Source organism: Podarcis pityusensis (genome assembly GCF_964106645.2).
Source record: "Podarcis pityusensis genome assembly, chromosome: 5".
In the NCBI taxonomy this organism is placed as follows: Eukaryota; Metazoa; Chordata; class Lepidosauria; order Squamata; family Lacertidae; genus Podarcis; species Podarcis pityusensis.
The window spans coordinates 41,247,692-41,267,800 of NC_138032.1; the positions used below are offsets into that span (position 1 = coordinate 41,247,692).

The window sequence follows — 20,109 nt, forward strand, 5'->3', positions numbered from 1 at the left end:
TGGTCTCAGCTGAAATATTTTCCAAAATAACAGAACAGAAATATTCTTGTGTGGGAAATGAAACTTCAGGTCATTATCTTCCAAAAGAAAATTCTTCCAATATTCTAGACGGTGCTGTTGACTTCAATTCCACCACCAACATTGCTACCATCTCCTTTTCCTCATTATTCTTTTTTTCTATGAATTGGATGGTGACTTTTCAGGAGAGCATGGATATTTTAAAACTGTTTGGATGAATTGCAGGATTTTACACATATTTTAGAGGACAAGCAGGGACCTGGTTGCTCCAGCAACAAATTCCCAGGAGTTACCAGCCAGCACCATCTCAAGGTCTTTTTCTTGTCCTATAAATATATAAAAATTGCAGTTATTCAGTTATAAATAACAGATTTGACTCCTTTATTAGCTAATTGGCAGGTTCAAGGCTAGGCAAACATATATTTTTCTACAGATGTCTTTAAAATTTTTAACAGGTGTATTTATTTTAATTATTCTTTTATCTTCTGAAGTTAAGCTGGAGCCTGATTCAGCAGGACAGAGCTGCAGTTCGCTTGTCTCCCAAGATGGTCAGGTGACAGTGAAAGCAGAGGAAAGTTCTGAACTTGGAAACTATGTCATTGGGTAATTATTCTTGCCAAGTTAAAACTCCATGAGTTGCAATAGGGATATTGCTCACTGGGGGCCATATTTGGGAGGTAGGTACCTAAAAGCGATAATATAAAACATGCTCTCTTGATTTTTTACAGGACAGAGTATTTGGACAACCTCCAGCAACTTTTGACAGCAATAGTAAAGAAAGTGCCATTGATTGCTGAGAGAAGTAAGAACCTGCAGAAAAACACACACACACAATTTTATTTACATGTCACCTTTCCATATTCAAACCATGCTCTAGGCATTACAAACGTTACAAAAGTAGTAATTACAAACGTTACAAAAGTAGTCATAATCAGTAGATAAAAGATTTAAAAGTACACAACCAAATTGAACAATTTCTTTGCCAGTGAACTATGACCTTTGTGGCCATTTAACTTTGAGATTTCATCATGGAAAAGAGCAAAAGAACTCAAGAAGCCACAAAAGATGTTCTTTGCAAAATACATAGAAATCTGAATAATCTGAGTACTCTGTATAGTTCCAGTCTCACTACCCAGCCAGATAGGTGGGGAAGAAGTGATAAATTATTATCTTAACCTTAACTTAACTTTCTCTGCACAAGTTGTAAGTGTTGCAGGCTGCAATCCATTATTCATGTTGTTTAAAATATTTCTTAACAACTCCTTATTGGAAGATACCAGTAGTAGTGTGCTGAACTGTGAATAGAATTCATACAACATAAAAGTTCAGCTTAAAATCAAAGTTGGGGTGCCACCACAAAAAAGGCCTTCTCCTTTGTGGTAGGATAACATGCCTCTCTTAAGTAAGTAACGCCTCTCCAGATTACTAGAGATCTTCTGCAGATGCCCCTCTTGCATGCTGCAACCTTCAGGTGCTTGGGGTCTCAAGCCATTTAGGGCATTAAAAATATGCACCGACACCTTAAATTGGGCTTGGAAGCAAATAGACAGCCAGAGTAGATCTTTCAGAACAGGCGTCTGAATAGCTCTGGTTGTACTTGAGCAGCTGTGTAACACATTGCAGTAATCCTGCCAGGAGGTTATCAAAGCACGGTTCACCATGAGTAGGCTATCCCTGTCAGGGAATGGTTGCAAGATGACAATGGCATCTGTAATACTCAGAAGGAACTATGAAGTTTCCAAAGCATTTCACATGCCTTATCTCAGTAATCCTTAGCCTTACTGACAGACCGGAGATATGTATCTTACCACTGCCGGTAGCTGTTTGCAGCCATTTGTCAATTCAATCCATCTGTTGCTAATTAAAGTAGGCATTGATTGCCTACCTGCAAGCTGCCCATACTGTTAGCACTATTAATGTTTCCCTGGTAACTAACCTTACATGGCTTGAGGGAAGCTTGAAAACAGCAGGAGCAAATGTGCAAAACTAGGTGGCGTAAAGAAAATGTAATGACAGGAGATGCCATAAATATGTGTAATGCCTCTTTTTAAAAAATGCTGTGTAATTGTGTGGGCCTCCTATTTGGGAAACAATGCTCTCCACCTCTGCTTTGTATTATTTACCCCCCAAAAAGCCTCTTTCCTGCTCTTATATTTTCTTTTCTGACATTTATGGATTCTTTTTACCAGCAGAGTTTCTATACCTTTCCGCAGTGTTGATGTTTTTTAACACAATTGGCCTTAAGTGATTTTCTTAGCCTAGTTTAACGGACAAAGGTAATTCCTTACTATGGATGCTGCTGACCAGTTTTCGTTTTTGAGAAATCAGAACTCTTGTTTCCATTTTCCTCTTTTGTTTCACTTTGTCCTTTGGGTCACTATAAGATAATATGAACTTAGAAAATGCTTGTGTTCTATATGCCTTGTAACTAAGGAAGTTTGAGCCTTTTTCTCTGAGGAAAGGCAACAGGAGAATCAGTATTCACTGAGTGGGTTGTCTATTAAGAACAGGAACCCTGAAAGGGATTTGCTGCTATTAGAATGTCCTGCTGTGGCTTACTCTCTGAATCGTTCATTTTGCTATTAGAATGTCCTGCTGTCGCTTACTCTCTGAATCGTTCATTTTGGCAGAACACAGGAGTAAGTGTTTAGATGAGATTGCCACTTATTTTTTAATTCTGAGGCTCAGGAGGTGTACACAACACACTTGTACTTTCTCCCTCATGCAAAATGATGTGCATAACAAAATGTTCAGGAATAGCCAGTCACACAATAAATTCAGTTTCATAGCTGTTAAAATTTATATTTTTTGTGCTTTCCCCCTGCTTTTTAGCTGAAGATGCCAACTCTTATTGTGCCAGTTCTGTGGAACAATATTATAGCTGGAATATTGGAAAACGGAGAGCTGCAGAGGTAAATCTTCTTAATGTGCTCTATAAAAATGAGCTTAAACCCTCAGAGAAATGTCTGGCTGGAAATCTGTGCCTTTGTGGAGCTGATTTTTATTTTTAAAATCTCTTCCAGAAGCCTAGGTTATATTTAATATATATGTGTATACCCATTTTCTTTTTTCTAATATAGTGATATTGGCTTAATAAAATGTAAATAAATTTGAGGCTTCCAGATATTTTTAGCACTAAGTGTGAATCATTGTGTAAATTCCTATGACTAATTTCCATTAACTGTTCTTTATTCTGAATTTTAAGTTGTTGTAACCTGCCTGCTGAAGGGTGGATGATGGCGATGGTAATATAAGAAATGGAAACGTGGTTCTTTGAGACTTCTACCATATCCTTATTCTCTGATTTCCAAGTTTTGTCTGAATAACCTAGATCATATGGAGTTAGTCAGGAGGCAGCATGGTTTAGGGGTTAAGAGTTTTGGACCAAGAATTGGGAAGACAAGGTTCAGTTTCTTCACGCAGCCATGAAGCTTGCTGGGTTACCTTGACCAGTCATACAGTCTCAGTCTAACCTACTTTGCAGGAATGCTTTGCTAATAAAAGATGGAGAAACTGTATGTTGCCTTGAACTGATTAGAAGAGGGTGTGTAATAGAAAGCGGACCCCCCTGCTATGTATCCAAGGAAAGTGGCAAAGACTTGCAAAACACTTCAGTGGGGGGGGGAATCATGAGAGCTGTAATGAAATGAAAGGCAGGTCTACATTAGTAAAAACAATGAAATTAAGGACACCTTCACTTTAATTTCCCATTGGAGATTTATTACCATTGTTAAACATACTATGACTAACTGCTTGGCCAGTCTTTGGACAGAGGATTTGCTATTCATTTCTTCTTCTTTTGTTTTTTTCCTTATTTGTTCTTCTGTTTCTCTTTCCTGTTTCACAAAATGACCCCTCTGTTGTGCACAGAATACAGGAAAGTAGGGAGGGCACCCAAACAAGGCACACATTGTCCCTCCAGATGTAGCAGGCTGCAACAATAGACCCATTTGCCTCTCTACAAGTAACAAAATAGTTAGCAAGCTTTGTCAGACTCTGTTTCAGGCTGCAAACAGGGAGCGAGGCTGGGAGCATGATTCGTGAAATTGTACAGGAAGGGACTGTACTGTGTGTGTGGCATGGGGCTGGTGGTGCGGGTTTGTAATGCCCCCCCCCCAAAAAAAACTCCGATGCTTGGGCCCTGCACAATTTAAGTATCCCTTGTTCTTTGAATGATCTAGAGCAGGAATAGGCAAACTCCAGTGCTCCAGATGTTTGGGACTACAATTCCCATCATCCCTGACCACTGGTACTGTTAACTAGGGATGATGGGAATTGTAGTCCCAAGTATCTGGAGGACCGGAGTTTGCCTATGCCTAATCTAGAAATACACTAAGAAATCACCATCAACCTTAGTTTACGGATTTAAAATCTAAGGCCATACACTGATCAAGGTACTGAACCCATAACTGTTTCTTAAGCTCTCTTGGGTATAATATGTAAAAGCAGCTATTTTCATAATGTCCTATTTTTCATCATGGATCTGATGAAATGCATTCCTGTTTCAAAAGCTTTTTGCTACAATAACTATATCTGCAGTGCTCTTGGTTGTTGTTTTTCTGCAATGAACTACTATGGTGTTTTGTTTTGTTTTTACTAATTTACCATAATTGATCCAATTCTAAAGTTGTAAAAGATGGATAAAAACAGGGGGGTTTTGTTCTAAATCTTAGCTCTTGTCCTTTCTGGATTTCCCCCCGTTATAGTGGCAACGAGCACTGACAATACGGAAAATCCTCCAAGAAATCATAGAGAAACACCCAAAATTTCACAGCATTGCCCCCTTGAAAACAAAGCAGGTTGTAAATTGGTGTCGCTCCCGTGGCTACACACCACCTGACCCGGAAACTCTGAGGAATGAAGATTCCATAGAAGATGTGCTGACACAAATAGACAACGAGCCAGGTAAGGAGTCTTATTTTAGAATTTCAAAACATCTGTACCTTGGTGATGATTTAACAACGCACCACCTCCAGAGTTCCATTTATAAGCCCCTGGCGCCAGTTTAGTTCTGTTCTGTCCATTTCAGTTTTTGCTTTTGGGATCCCAAAGAACCCACTAAATTTAGGAAAATTTGCTCTGATTTGATGCTCCTTTGGGTTTGGTGAGATTCAAAAGAAACTACAAGGTTTTTCAGGCCACCACCACCATTAGAGGCACAGGAGCGCCAGTGGGTGAAAACGTGGCAGTCCGGAACCTAACTTGTACCTGATTTTTACAAAAGCGAATCTAGATTCCGTGTTGCATGGCATGGTATATTTATGGTGCACTATTTAACTGTGCCGGATTGCCTTTCTGTTATAAGGTGTGGGGAATCTTTTCTATCCCAAGGGCCACATTTCCTCTAGGTCAGTCTTCAAGGGGCCACCTTGCCAACAATGGCAATGGCAAAAACAGGCAGAACGATTGATGTGGTTCTTACCTCTGTGCAGTAATTCAAGATATGCAGTGGTAGTTTCTAAACACCCACGTCTCTCCATCCTGCAGGCATTAGTGCAGTGCACAGACACATTCCAGACAGGCAAAAGCATGCACGGAGGGTGTAGAACAGGACTTGGGGAGACGGGATGGCCTGAGAGGAAATCCTGAGAGCTGGATAGAGAAGCTTGGAGCGCCACATTTGACCACCAGGCCTGAGGTTCCCTAGCCCAACTGTATAGACAGAGCATGCTGCTAACTTGCTCATTTGGAAGCTCTTTCAAATTGAGATAGGTTAAGAGCTAGCAAGCGTTGTTTTGCAAAATCCATAATTGATTTTGGAAACAGAATTGCTGCCCTCCCTTACTTTTCCAATCTGTCTCTCCTGAAAGTTTCAGTTTCATTTGGCAGACATAATTCAGAAGCTTTCTATTCCTAAATGACTTCTACTGAAAGTTGATATTTTTTTACACTCTTGCCAGAATGGCGGGTGCTTGTTGGGAAAGAGTGGGTTGGGTTTTAAGTGGCAGCAAGGAATAGGCAGAAGGAATGATTCAGCATCTGTTTATTCATTCTGCAATGCAGAAGATGTATCCGGGTTTTTCTATCCAAAACTTGAAAACTGCAGAAATAGAAGCAAAAAATCAGATTTTACTGGAAAGCACCTGACGTAATATTAAAAAGGAGGACATGGAAAGGGAGGGGAGGGGTGAGTTTAGGTTTCTGCTGACCATCCCTTGCTTCCTGATATACGTGGATCTAGAACATGTTCTGTAGGGAATGTCACATCTAGAAAGACTGAAGTCCAGCCTGGCGTGGACTAACACAAAAGGAGGCAGCATGCCTCAGTGGCCCAGTTCTTGCTATATGCACGACTCACTCTGATGTGGAATCCATGGAGTGTGTTTCTGTTGGTCTATAGAACTTCACAACTGTACCCTTTTAACCATTTTAAAGAGCTTGAAAAGGAAGTGCTTTCTCTTGATGAGAGTGGGTCAGTTTCTCTCCGTTGTCTACGCTGGTTTCTCCTTGTGCTCTACCAGGGGAGGTGGTGAGAGAATGAAAGCAGGGCATTCTATATGCTTGCCCACTCTGCACATCTGCCATGTGTTTGTTTTATGGGTAACTTTCCTAGAGAAAAGCTCTAGACTTGCACATCTGACCCCATAGGCATCCATATTGTTTCCTTCTGTCCATAACATTTGATCAAATTTGTAAAGTTAGTGCCCGGTTCTAAATTAATGTGTTGCAAATGGAAGCATTTTCTTTTCCCCTTTGTTGCTATCCTTGGATCCAGATGCTGGGGGGGGCACCTCCTTTTCACTTTGAAAATATTTCTTTCATGTTTGGAACATTGGTTCTACAAATCATTTGCCTTAGGGCTAAAAACAGGTGTGAATCTGTAACCTCTTAATTTGGGCCTGGAAAGCAATGGGCAACCAATGCAAGTGCTGTCTTTGGCCCTTTAATGTCCTATGGAGTTTGAGGCCAGGATGCCTAAAGGACTGCCTGCCTTGTATTTAGCATGCTAAGGTTTACAGCAGGGGTAGGCAACCTAAGGTGTGGGTGCCAGATCCGGCCCAATCGCCTTCTCAATCCGGCCCATGGACGGTCCGGGAATCAGTGTGTTTTTACATGAGTAGAATGTGTGCTTTTATTTAAAATGCATCTCTGGGTTATTTGTGGGGCCTGCCTGGTGGTTTTACATGAGTAGAATGTGTGCTTTTATTTAAAATGCATCTCTGGGGCATAGGAATTCATTCATTTTTTATTATTCTTTTCAAAATATAGTCCAGCCCACCACATGGTCTGAGGGACGGTGGACTGGCTCATGGCTGAAAAAGGTTGCTGACCCCTGATTTACAGTCAGCTGCTAAAAGGCCACAGGCTCCCCATCCCTAGACAAAGACCTGTGATATGAGTGGAGCCAAGTACCCCACTCCTCCAGAGCAGTTTTACACTTGTTAGTAAAAGGCTCTTGAAATGTTGATGCCCACTGTGTATAAGTTGCTTTTTAAAGCTCCCTCCTTCATCACGGTAATATCTATAAACGAAAATTCTTATGTTTACTGAACAGTGTGTTTCCTCGTACCCAGTACCAGAGTGAATAGCTCTGACTTGCATTTTTTTTACAAGGAGGGCAGTGAAACAGGCATTTTTATCCATAGCCACGCTCCCTCACTTTAGGATGAATCTGGACTTAAATTAGTTCTGTCAATCAATGGAACAAGTTAATCAAAAATCCCATTTATTTCAATAAGACTAAAGCTTGACTTAGTGTGGATGCGAACCTGCAATGTTTATCTGGCTACCCAGCTGCTGTGGGACTGGAGTCATTGTAGCAGAATGAGGCAGGTCACTTTGAGAAATGTCAGTCCATCCACAGCACAAGTGTCTCTATTTTTATGGGCTTCTTTTCAGGCATAACGATGATGGCAACTTGAGATGGCAGGATGTTGTCACTGGAAACCATGTTCTGGTGTTGGGCGGTAGCAATTAGGGCTTTTTCCTCCTTGCGGTTCAGCACAAACTCCAAATGCCTTTTAGTTGCACCCATCTGTCACTAGATACAGATCTGTTTGTAAATCCTCTTTCTGTCTTCCCGATTACTTCTTGGGAAAGAATGCTCATCTTCTTACACCACTGGGGAAGAACTATGTCGAAAGCTGGAAGAACTGGAGCGGTTCCTCAAGCAAGAGCCAGACAATGACGAGGAAATAGACATTATCAACGTTGCTGAGCCTCTGAAAATAAACATTAAAAAGGAACCAGAGGAGAAGCAAGAGGAAGCAAAGTTCTACTTGGCACCCCAACCTACATCAGAGTTTGTGCGCGAGACAGTGGAGCAGGTACAGAGAGAAATGCTCTTCATAGCTAGATGAAGAATTATTCACTGCCTCAAGCTCTTGACAGTATAATACATTTGTCCTGTGATACTTGCAAGCTGTGTTGACTTTTTCTGGTTGGAGCTTGCTGGTACTCCTAGACTGCCTGTAGTGTCTCTTTCGGGGTTTAATCCCCACCCTCAATTTGCCTACACCAGTTTTCCTCAATCTGGTGTCCTCCCCATGCTTGTCTGTTTTGCTGGCTGGAGATGTTGGGAGCTGTAGCCTGAAACATCAGGAAGAGGCACTAGGTTGAGGAAGACTAACTTAAACTGATAACAAGAACCCCAGGACCTGATGTGGAGATGGTGACGTTTAGCCCATAACAGAAAGATAACGGGGCTCAACACAGAGTGGGCAGGCCCAACTGGGGGAGCCAGAAGTTTTCCTGTGATGTGCCTTCCACACATCTCCCCCTCCCCACCATTCCCACAAGTAGTTCTGTCAGGTTGTCCGAATCCCATTTTAACAGAATGTTTGGGTCCTATTTGTCTGCTCCTTTGTTTAGTAGTCAAGAGCGGTAACCTTTTTTTCACCCTCTCGTTTTATAGATAGGAATTTCCTTTCAGCCTGTGGAGCTGCACAAGAACGTCTATGCGTCCGTAATAGAAGATATGATTTTAAAGGTAAACTGTTAGAAAACTTCCTGTCATTCAACAGTGTAAAATCTAAGTCATAGCTTGTTGAGTGAAATGCAGAAAAATTAAGTTGTGGCTTATATGAGACTGCATGTCCAAAGTCCTGTTTTTATATATATTTATATAGGTATGGTGGTGACAAGTTAAACAAACGTATCGTTCTTTGTAATTTGTGCATGGGGATGTGTTGATTTTATAAGACATGGTTTGTGATTATTAAAAGCATTTCTTAACTGTTTATGTTCTCTGTCCTTGAAACCCTCTTTATAACAGGCCACAGAGCAACTGGCAAGTGATATACTAAGAGAAGCTTTGGCAGTTGGTTACCAAGCAGCACCTCACAGCAGGTATACTTGCTTAGGTTTTCCTTATACAGTGGTACCTCTGGTTATGTACTTAATTCGTTCCAGAGGTCCTTTCTTAACCTGAAACTGTTCTTAACCTGACGCACCACTTTATATAATTGGGCCTCCTGCTGCTGCCGCGCGATTTCTGTTCTCATCCTGAAGCAAAGTTCTTAACCTGAGGTATTATTTCTGGGTTAGCGGAGTCTGTAGCCTGAAGCATATGTAACCTGAAGCGTATGTAATCCGAGGTACCACTGTACTGTGTAACTTGTGTGGAATTTGTGCATTAGACAGAATCTATGTTTACTTTGAGGACTATAAATTGAAAATGGTTCAGAACTACGAGGCACCAGAGGTCTCCAAATCGCTCACAGACTGTGATAAGACATGGTTCCGTGTCTTCTGGTTGCTATTCTGTGTGCCCCCAAAATCCACTACAATCCTAGATTTCTCGAGTTATTTTCTCTAGCCAACAGTCACTTCTCTACCAGGGAAGAGAGAAAAATAGCTTCAAAATGGGCCAGGCAATCCTGATTCTAGAGAGAGAAATGTGCACTGAGGAATATGCAAAAATGGCTTCTCTTTTCCATTGTCTTTAGGAGGAACTTCCTGAGTCATTTTCAAGCCATTTTTGAATCTTCCCTTGAGCTTGTGTGACTCTCTCTAGCACTCATCAGCCACAGCTCTGATTTGTTAAAAACCACTGAAAGGCGGGATTGTTCTCACAAAGCAATTGCTTCAAATGGAGCCTTACATTTTGCTTTGCAACTTTTGTTCTTAAAGGGCTACAGGATACTGCTATTTTTAAAATGAAAGTTCAGAGTCTGGGCAGGCCCTGATAATAGTAAGAAATTAAAATTTGTTCATGGTCCAAATCAATACCAGTTTATAGCTGCATTTTTATTTGCACAGTTCATCCCTTGTGGATTTTGCTGTTGTTTGCTTAACCAGGTGCTTAGATGGAGGCTTGAGGACTAACATTCCATTGATATATTCTCCCTTTTCCCCCAGGACTCCAAGAGAGATCACCGTGATGAATATTCACCAAGCCATCTGTAACATTCCCTTTCTGGACTTCCTCACAAACAAGCATATGGGAATATTGAGTGACGAACAGTGATCTGGACTGGAAAGCGACATGAACAGCAGAATAAAGTTCTTGGCACAATCCCATTGTGTTCAAATAAATATATATTTTAGTGTTTGGTTTAGGCTACCTTGAATACTACAAATTAGTGTTTCAAATTTAAAAAAAAAGAGAAAGCATAATTTTTTTTTATTAAAAAAAGACCTGTTCCAAATTCAACTGCCTAATTTCATTAGCAGTTGCTCCTAGGTGAGCTACCTGCGAAAATTATGATAGCACATTAGATCATGGCCTAGACTGCTGGACTCCTGCTTTATCAAGGAAATGATTCATTGCATAGGGCTCAGTTAGTGTAATTCAGAAATAAGTGCAAGCTTCCTTAATTCTCTTTGGAGCATAGCTTCCTCTGACATTGGTAGTTAATTGTAATGATGGTTACTGGGAACAAGCCAAATTCAACCTATAGTTCATGAAGCTGGCTTGTTTTCACTTGCCATCAGTTGGGCAATATGTTAGTCTAGGACAGAAGCAAAAGCTTCTGATATCCATGCTGTTGCACCAAAGGAAAGGAAGCATACAAGCCCCACGAGAGGCTTGTTCTTGTAATATTAGACCAGGCTTCCTCAACCTTGGCCCTCCAGATGTTTTTGGCCTACAACTCCCATGATCCCTAGCTAGCAGGACCAGTGGTCAGGGATGATGGGAATTGTAGTCTCAAAACATCTGGAGGGCCGAGGTTGAGGGAGCCTGCGTTAGACCATGACTGAGCATTACATACCAATACAACCAACGAGTGGCTTAGGTGTATAGAAAGGCAGCAAATTCTGTTATGGTGTAAGATGACATAATGAACATGGTAAGAAGAAGTCTAGACTAGGTTGAAAGCTTGTCCAAGTTGACAAATACTGGTAATCCAAAATTGGCTCTCAAAAGGAAGTTGTTGCCAACCCTCAAATCACATGCCTAATTTTTCATTTATGCTGCAAAAATAATATTCTGTCTCTCCATGCCCCCCCTTCTATGGATCACAATTGGATCCTTTACTTGACCAGTAAAAAAAAAAAAAGGTATAGCATACTGAGCTTTCCTCTAATTTTTTGCTGAGTCAGTTCATATTTTATTTTATTTACTGATTTTAAAATCTTCAATTGTGAGGAGCCATTTGTTTGAATTCCAGATAATAGGAATTGTTTAGCCCACATTAAAGTATATAATTGGAATATAATAGCTTCGCTAGGAGAATACTTTCTCCAAAATTTGTTGGTTTTCATGTGTGTGGCTCTTAGGCTATTAGGGCACTAGGAAGTACAGTTTTTAAAAGATATTTTTTAAAAAAAAATCAGTCCATTTGTGACCTAGATACTGTCCATGTGCGATCTTTACTGAAAACATGCAGTGCCTTGCCGAACATTTCTGCAGCATTTTACTGACCACACTGAACAACCAAATTATCAAAGGAGAGATAAATTTCAATGAACTTAACCTAGGTAGAGTGCAGAGTTTTTATTGTGCTCCGCATACTTTCAAGGTGGCTGTAGGGTGTTTGTAGGGGACGTGGGTGGTGCTGTGGTCTGAACCACTGAGCCTCTTGGGCTTGCTGATCGGAAAGTCAGTGGTTCAAATCTGCACAACAGGGTGAGCTGTTTCTCTGCCCCAGCTTCTGCCAACCCAGCAGTTTGAAAGCATACCAATGCAAATAGGTACCTCTGCGGCAGGAAGGTAAATTTCGTTTGCATGTGCTTTGGTTTCCGTCATGGTATCCCATTGCGCCAGAAGCGGTTTAGTCATGCTGGCCACATGACCCAGAAAGCTGTCTGTGGACAAACGCTGGCTCCCTCGGCCTGAAGTGAGATGAGCGCCGCAACCCCATAGTCACCTTTGACTGGACTTAACTGTCCAGGGGTCCTTTACCGTTTTCTTTTTAGCATTGTTCTCTTTCATTCTGTAAGTCATTCTGCAGCCTTCCTGGATGCCCACGCATTCTGAAAACCCCATAACGTTCCTCAGCTGTGCAGAAGATAGCGATGCTGAACACCAGATGCCTGGCCTGCTGTTCAGTTTTTTGGGGGGTGGGTGTAACCTGGGTTTCTCTACATCAATGCAACAAGGTTTTTGGGTGGTTAGAAAAAAGCTTTCATTAACAAAATAAAATCAGCATGTGCACCAATCTTAGAAGCTTGGTAGCACACATCCTGGCTTCTCACACTTCAATTGAAACTCGGGGGAAGATATCACAAAGCTATCCCACTGGACATTTTGAGATTTGGAATTGCAGGCAGTTAGGGAGGCTGTAGAGTATTGCAAAAAAGTTTTAACGGGAAGGGGAAAATACCAACATACACCCGATGCTCAGCTGCCTCAAACAATAAGGTAAGCTAAAAATAAACCCACACAGGATAAAGAAATTCTAAGTGGCAGAAAAACAGACACCTGTTTGCCAGGTGGAGAGAACCTGGAGGGCATGTTTCGGCATGAAAATCCTTAACCTCGCTGTCAGGCTTGTTGACATTTAACTAGTCCACTAACAGGTCAGCAGCAAAAAGTACTAACATCTTATCAGTAGATGACTTGTAGGTGAACAATCTGAAAATAAAACAAGAACACTGAAACCAATATTAATCAACCTAACAAAGAGGCTGTTGTCTTGAGATAGCAAAAGGGCTGTTTCTCGATGGAAAGGGGGAGGGGAATCTGGCCCATCAAAGTTTAGCATGCTTCAAGTGATTTTTAAATGTATTTTGGGCAAACTTTTCCTTCATTGGGAAATGAAAATGGTGCCCAGCAGTTACTCTGTAATGATAGTTGGTTGGTAATGATGAAGTAATAATGCTGCTTCCACACACCCAGATTGCTTTTGCTAAACCAAAGTGAACGCTTTCAAATGTGTTGAAGGCTACCATTGTCCAAAATGGTCCTTGGCTTAAATTCTTTGCTTTGCCTGTATTATAATGTATAATTGTGTAATATACATTTACAATAAATTTTCTTTATTAAACATCATGGGGATGGGCTCTTCTTTTTTCATGCTCTAAGACTATGTTGCTTTCCTGTACATCAGCAATTCAGACGAGTCAGGAGGTGATTGGCAGCTGCCACGTCAATGCCCATCAGTCCTGCTAAATTGACTACTTCGTGTACTTTAGAAATGGGGAACTGTGGCCTCCATATGCAGAGACTCCCAGATTCCATCACCCCCAGGCAACCCCTGCTAATGGTCAGGAAGGATGAGAGTCGTAGTCAAGCCACATCTTGAGGACCGTAGGTTACCATTCCTGTTGTGCTCCCTCTTAGGTGAATTGATTTTTTTCCCTTGGAGAACGCTGTTCAGCAACAGTTGCACAGCATAGTCTAAACTTCCATAAGGAGTACAGAATACACTTGGAGAACCAGCTACCATAAAGATGGAACCACATAAATATAGGTGTTTACTTTTGTTGCCTGAAAAGCACAGTATCATTGCCTAAAGCTACTTCTCCCCCCAAAAAACTACTGGAACGGACCAAGATGAAGAGTTAATTTTTACTTACCTGCTGCATACCTTCCAAAACTTCAGAGATTAAAATGAGAGGCATCTGTAATATCCCATTTATCCAATTCCTGCCTTACATACCCATATGTTGAGGGGTGTGGAGCTACTTGCCCTTCACTCTTACTAACAGAAAAATTTAGAAAAACCTTGGTGACTGCTTCTCTGCTGTATGTCCCACCAAGACTCCAAAAGAAGCATTATTGTGGTAGTTCTCCTGACAAAATTTCAATGTCCAGGTTGTGTTCCTTTAACAATATTCAATCTTAATTACCAGGCTCTGTGGAGGATTTTCCCAAGATCCCTGTGTCCCTTGACTATGAGAATATAATAATACAGCCTCTGTTTCTTTCTTTCTAGCTTTAAATAAATATCTAGGCCTTGAATAAAAGGATGCTCCTCTTCCCCTTAAATTGTAGTCTTTCTCAAACAAGCCCACCTTTTGAATAAAGTCAATAAGACAAAGAATTCCATTGTCATACTGATGAATAACAGCGAGGCTTGCAGAATGCATGTTGCCACAGAAACCAATTGCCAGTAAAACAGAGAGCTAAGGAAAGTTATATTGACAGAAGAATTCTAGGACTGCTTTGCACATTGAAAATAGTATGAAACACTCAAGTGCAGCAGCATGTCACCTTATATGCAAGTGTGCTGCTGTGATACATATATATATATATATTGCTATATGTGGGCCAGCATATGTACTTCTATACTGCAAAATACACAACTGTTCAGCCGCTACCTATGCACAGAACTACTAACTAGATGGAAACAGCATCACTTGTGAAGCGCCCCCACCCCAATCCTTAAACAGAGGTGGATTCCCCCTCCTTAATCCTTGCCAGAATACCTGCCATTTACTCAAGCAAAAAGTACCTGCTGCTGCTTAATCCTTCTACTTTTCTTTCAAATAAAGGGGCATATTTTTTTATCAGAATACAGGAAACACTTGTGTATCTGCAAAGGCAGCTTCCTACAATAGTTTATAACATCCTGCACATGGCTGGGAAACAATACTGTAATGTGTTCATAGCGTAGGAAGTGACTTTATGGAAAATAATCCCTCTCTTTCCCGCTCCACTACCACACACAATAGTTCCACTCAGTGGAGCCCAAGTATATATAAACTCTAAAGCATCACACAGAGTAAAGAGTGCTGCCCTGATCTAACGTGAGAGAGCTGTGACCAGCAAGTGGTTTATTTCATGAATCTGTTCTACCAGGACCACAGATGTTGTTCTAGATGTAGGGCCCCAAGCATGTACATGCAATGCTCTTACACACCTGTAGACCAACAGGATCAGAAATGTCAGCTCTCCCCATGCATAGACTACCTGCCATGTGGGGAGATGAGGAACAGGTTCAGGCACTCAATCCAGGCACTCCCTAGGGCTGGCCACATTTTAGGTTGTGGGGGGGAAGAACAGTGGAATTCAACCAGTGCAGATTTCAGCTACATTCTTGGTTCCCTAAAGCAGATAATAGATTACAAATGTTATTGCTCCTTGGTATACATGCAAACCATCGAAATGTTTTAGTACTCCAAACAGTTTCCATTAAACTGAAGACTGATAAAGAACCTGTAGCCAAAATACATTTTTATTAAATTTATCTTTTGACTCCATAAAATACAAACTTCATGTATAGCTGCTTTGTTGTCATCTTTTTTTTTCCTTTTAAGAAATCTTATTAAATTAAAAACAGAAACCAAATAGGCAGTGTGGTTTTCTTTTGTCTGTTTAGTAAAAGTCTGGATTGCAAATAACTGAACCAGTTAAAACTCAACTGCTTAAATATATCAGAAATCGTCAAGCAGAATAAACAGGTTTTTACTCAGAAACATTCAACATGCAACAAAGAATATTTTAACTATGTTCCTGAAAAACCATGATTCTTATCCCCATTCCCTTCCCCAAATTCTTTCTGCATGTGCTTACATTAGATGCAGAGCCATCTGTCAAATGGTCCCTGTATGAAATCTGAATGATTAGACAAGCACCCACTTATGAAGTAGATGAAGAATGAGTTCCAAAAGCAGTTTGTGATATGGCATGATGTACGAAGAAAAATGAAATGAAATAAAAACTCCTATTGGGCACACCCAAGCCTTTGAGGGTGAGGAAATCCTGTTAGGCACCTCAACATCCACTGACAACAGTAGAGGGTGAGCAGACAGTTATGTCTTTTTCTTGTAATAATAACTGGGAGTTTGGGACACCCAGTTTTCTCAGGATTATACCCAATATGGTTCTTGCTTAGCCACTTATGAACAAATTGAATATTTATGTTATCAAGAACTTCTTAATTCTAATGGGCAAATGTCAAATTTGAGTGCACCAGTGCAAAGCTCCCACGACTCCAATACAAACACACACATGTATAATTGGAGTAAGGGCCTTGGGGCCTCCCAAAGATCAAGTATTGCTTTTGGGTTTTTCCAGAGCCCACCAATACCCAGTCAGCATTTGTGTGGAGCACCATGAAGACCCTGCTTGAATATAGCCCACCAGAATTTGTCCACCAGCAGTGGGGAACCTGTGACCCTCCACATGTTGGTGAGACTACAACTCCCATCAGCCTTAACTGCTGCCCATGTTGGCTGAAGCTGATGGGACTTGGAGGCCAACATCATCTGGTGGACCCCAGCCTACCACCAAAGGAGTGACGTACACTGAAGTCCCTAGGATCAGGGCAATAGATCATTCTGACATTTACAAATGTCAGTTGGCAATTAGTTATTTTGATAAAATATATACAATATATGAGGAACTGAACTAACACTAAAAGAACCTAGGCAAAAGCTGCTTTTGTCTCAATACGATTCAAAAATGTAGAATAATGAAATTTTAAAATGATCCCTGTTTGCAAATTATGTTCTTATAATAGCCACTATGTAACATTTCTTTAGTACTAGCATTACCAATATGCAGGCAATAATTTAGGATTTTGAAGGCAATAAATTTTCTACTTTGCATTCTCAAAACAATTAATGATAACTAAAAGAATACTAAGCATACTCTATTATTTTGAGGGGGGAAATCATCTGTTCTCTCTATGTACAATATTTACATACATATTAAATAGCACTATTACAACTTGAATTGGTCATTGCTTTAACATCTGGTCCATTGCAATGTTGTGAGCTAAACAACTTAGTGCTTCCAGTTTCCAATAAAAGCTGGTACTTTTTTGGGAATGTTTCAATTTCCCTTGCAATTTCCCTCCGATGGTTTTTTTTCTCCACAGGATGTAATAGTTTCCCCAGCCCTAAAAATGTAACAGGTACTTCAGGGTGGCTATACCAAAGTTGTGGAATGCACTTCCTGGAGAAATACATAAATATACTTCAGTGACCATAAATGTGAGGTCTACTATTTTTGACAGGTGTATCCTAGCTATTGTATGTAGGCCCAGCAGGAGTAGTTGGTGCTGGGTATTAAAATTAGGAAATGTTTTGCTGTTATAAAGATGAATGTATTGCCAAGAATGTTATTTTTGTTTCAATCATTGCAAATCTTGGACAAAATGGACTGTTTCAAGAAGTGGCAGAGAGACATTTCTAGATTTGTCTGGCAGGGCAAGAAGCCCAGAATAAAATTTAAAATATTAACCGATGCAAAGGATAGAGGTGGATTTGCCCTGCCAGACCTTAAACTTTATTATGAATCAGCAGCATTCTGCTGGTTGAAAGAATGGCTGCTTCTTGAGAACACAGACATTTTGGATTTAGAAGGTTTTAATAATGTTTTTGGGTGGCATGCATGTTTGTGGTATGACAAGGTTAAAGCACATAAAGCATTTAAAAACCATATTGTCAGGAAAGCATTGTTAAATGTCTGGATAAGATATAAGGACTTACTTGAAAACAAAACCCCAAGGTGGTTGTCACCGATGGAAGAAAAGGCTCAGAAAAGGCTCAATATGGAGGCCAAATGGCCGAAATATTGGGAAATTTTGGAACAAGAAGGAGACAAATTGAAATTGCAGAGTTTTGAGAAATTAAAAGACAAAGTGCGAGACTGGCTTCATTATTATCAGATAATGGAGGCATACAATTTGGATAAGAAAATTGGCTTCCAGGTGGAAAAATCAAAATTGGAAACAGAACTGTTAGAACCCAAAACTAAGATTTTGTCAAAAATGTATAACTTGCTGTTGAAATGGAATACTCAGGATGAAACGGTGAAATCTGCTATGATTAAATGGGCACAAGATCTTGGACATAATATTATGTTTGCTGACTGGGAACAGTTGTGGACCACAGGTATGAAATTTACGGCATGTAATGCCCTAAGAGAGAATATTATGAAAATGATATACAGGTGGTACATGACACCAGTCAAGCTTGCAAAAATCTACCATTCGCCCGATAATAAATGTTGGAAATGTAAAGAAAATGAAGGTACATTCTTTCACCTTTGGCGGACGTGCCCAAGGATCAAGGCTTTCTGGGAGATGATATATAATGAATTGAAAAAGGTATTTAAATATACCTTCTTGAAGAAACCAGAAGCCTTTCTCCTAGGCATAGTCGGCCAATTGGTGCCAAAGAAGGACAGAACTTTTTTTATGTATGCCACAACAGCAGCAAGAATTCTCATTGCAAAGTATTGGAAGACACAAGATCTACCCACCTTGGAAGAATGGCAGATGAAGGTGATGGACTATATGGAATTGGCGGAAATGACTGGCAGAATCCGAGACCAGGGAGAAGAGTCGATGGAAGAAGATTGGAAAAAGTTTAAAGACTATTTACAGAAATATTGTAAAATTAATGAATGTTAGAATGATGTTGGATAGAAACTAAGTGGTCTTTAGCCGAAATGTTATAAGGGAATATGAAAAAATGGTTTATTAATAGGTAAAAATCTAAAAATTACAATATTTTATGATTAATGATTAGGATACATAAACAGGGGAGGGATTTGTTGAACTAATAACTGAACTGGAATACAAAAAAGGGAGGTGTGAGGAGGTCCTGGAAATAAGCAAATGAAGGCTAAGCAATGGAAGGAATGAATTGTTTTTAACTATTTTTACTTTGTATTTTTTCTTTTTTCTTTTTCTTTTTGTTTTGTAATACTCTGAAAATCTTAATAAATATCTTTTTTAAAAAAATAAATAAAATTAGGAAATGTTTATGGTGCTGTGATCCTTTGGCTGTTATCTTGTGTTTTTAGTTATATTTCTATGGTTTTTGTTTTATTTAGATGCTTTAATGTACGCTATCTCAAGGTCCTATTAAGTAGGCAGTGTACAAATAAATAAAGTCACCAAGCTTTTAAAAATCCCTGTTTCATTCAATAGTATTGCTCTGGGGATTCTTTTGGCCTACTAAAGATGTGGGATAGAAATAAATCTCAATCAAGTCTTGATTTTCAGTTCCAGAATAAAGTCTCTAGACCTTGGGGGGTATTCTAAAATGGATGTGAATACTGAGTCTGTATGCACACCAACTTAAGCTTGTGCCTTGCCTCAGAATGACCAAGCACTGGGCTCTTAAGGAAATAAAAGGTTTTGGCCTATCCAGGAGGAAATGAAGCAGAGATGTGAGACTGTGAGTCCTAGGAAAACCTCTCTCCAAAAAAGAAACAATCTTGAAACCAACCACAGCTCCTATCAAAAGAGCTCCACAGAAATGGAAGGAATCTGGTGAAGTATTTAACTGGAGTAAGGACCTCTGAAAGATAAAATATTGCTTCTGTTTGTTCAGAACCCTCTAAAATCCAGTCAGCATTTGTGTGGAGCACAATCTAGGGCAAACGGCTCAAGGGCCACCCTGTTCACCTTGAAAGACCCTCAGCAAGGAGACATCAAAAGTCTTTGCAACAATATGATATATGCTTTGAGGATGATCCCCAGATCTAAAAAGAAACAGCAACGTTCAAAAGCTACCGAGTCTCACTTTCATTTTCTTATCAGTGTGGCTATACAACATTGAGAGGGGAGTGTTTTACTATACACCTTACTCAGCCCTGCCCCATTGTGTTCTTCAGCATAAGCTTATAGCTTAAAATGCTGCTTTTTTGCTGACCAACGTCAATATCCGGAATACTGAAGCCAGTCAGCCCACTGTTAATGAGCCTATTTCTATGAAAGTAGGTCATTCTCCCCTAGTATTTTCCACCATCTCCAACTCAAGTGCTTTTTGATTTACATGTTCATAATAGATGCATAAATTCTGATA

The 20,109-nt window shown here is 40.2% G+C and overlaps 1 protein-coding gene across 1 annotated transcript in view; it reads left to right on the plus strand.

The window, feature by feature from the left end:
- Positions 1–13,393, plus strand: part of YEATS2 (YEATS domain containing 2) — a 38,548-nt gene extending 25,155 nt beyond the window's left edge. Inside the window, exons 25-32 of the mRNA XM_081006307.1 lie at positions 510–621; positions 747–820; positions 2,851–2,930; positions 4,725–4,923; positions 8,059–8,285; positions 8,873–8,947; positions 9,233–9,306; positions 10,318–13,393. Coding sequence (XP_080862433.1) covers positions 510–621; positions 747–820; positions 2,851–2,930; positions 4,725–4,923; positions 8,059–8,285; positions 8,873–8,947; positions 9,233–9,306; positions 10,318–10,426 — 950 coding nt within the window. The 3' untranslated portion in view covers positions 10,427–13,393. The remainder of the gene's footprint in view (positions 1–509; positions 622–746; positions 821–2,850; positions 2,931–4,724; positions 4,924–8,058; positions 8,286–8,872; positions 8,948–9,232; positions 9,307–10,317) is intronic.
- Positions 13,394–20,109: the final 6,716 nt, after the last annotated feature.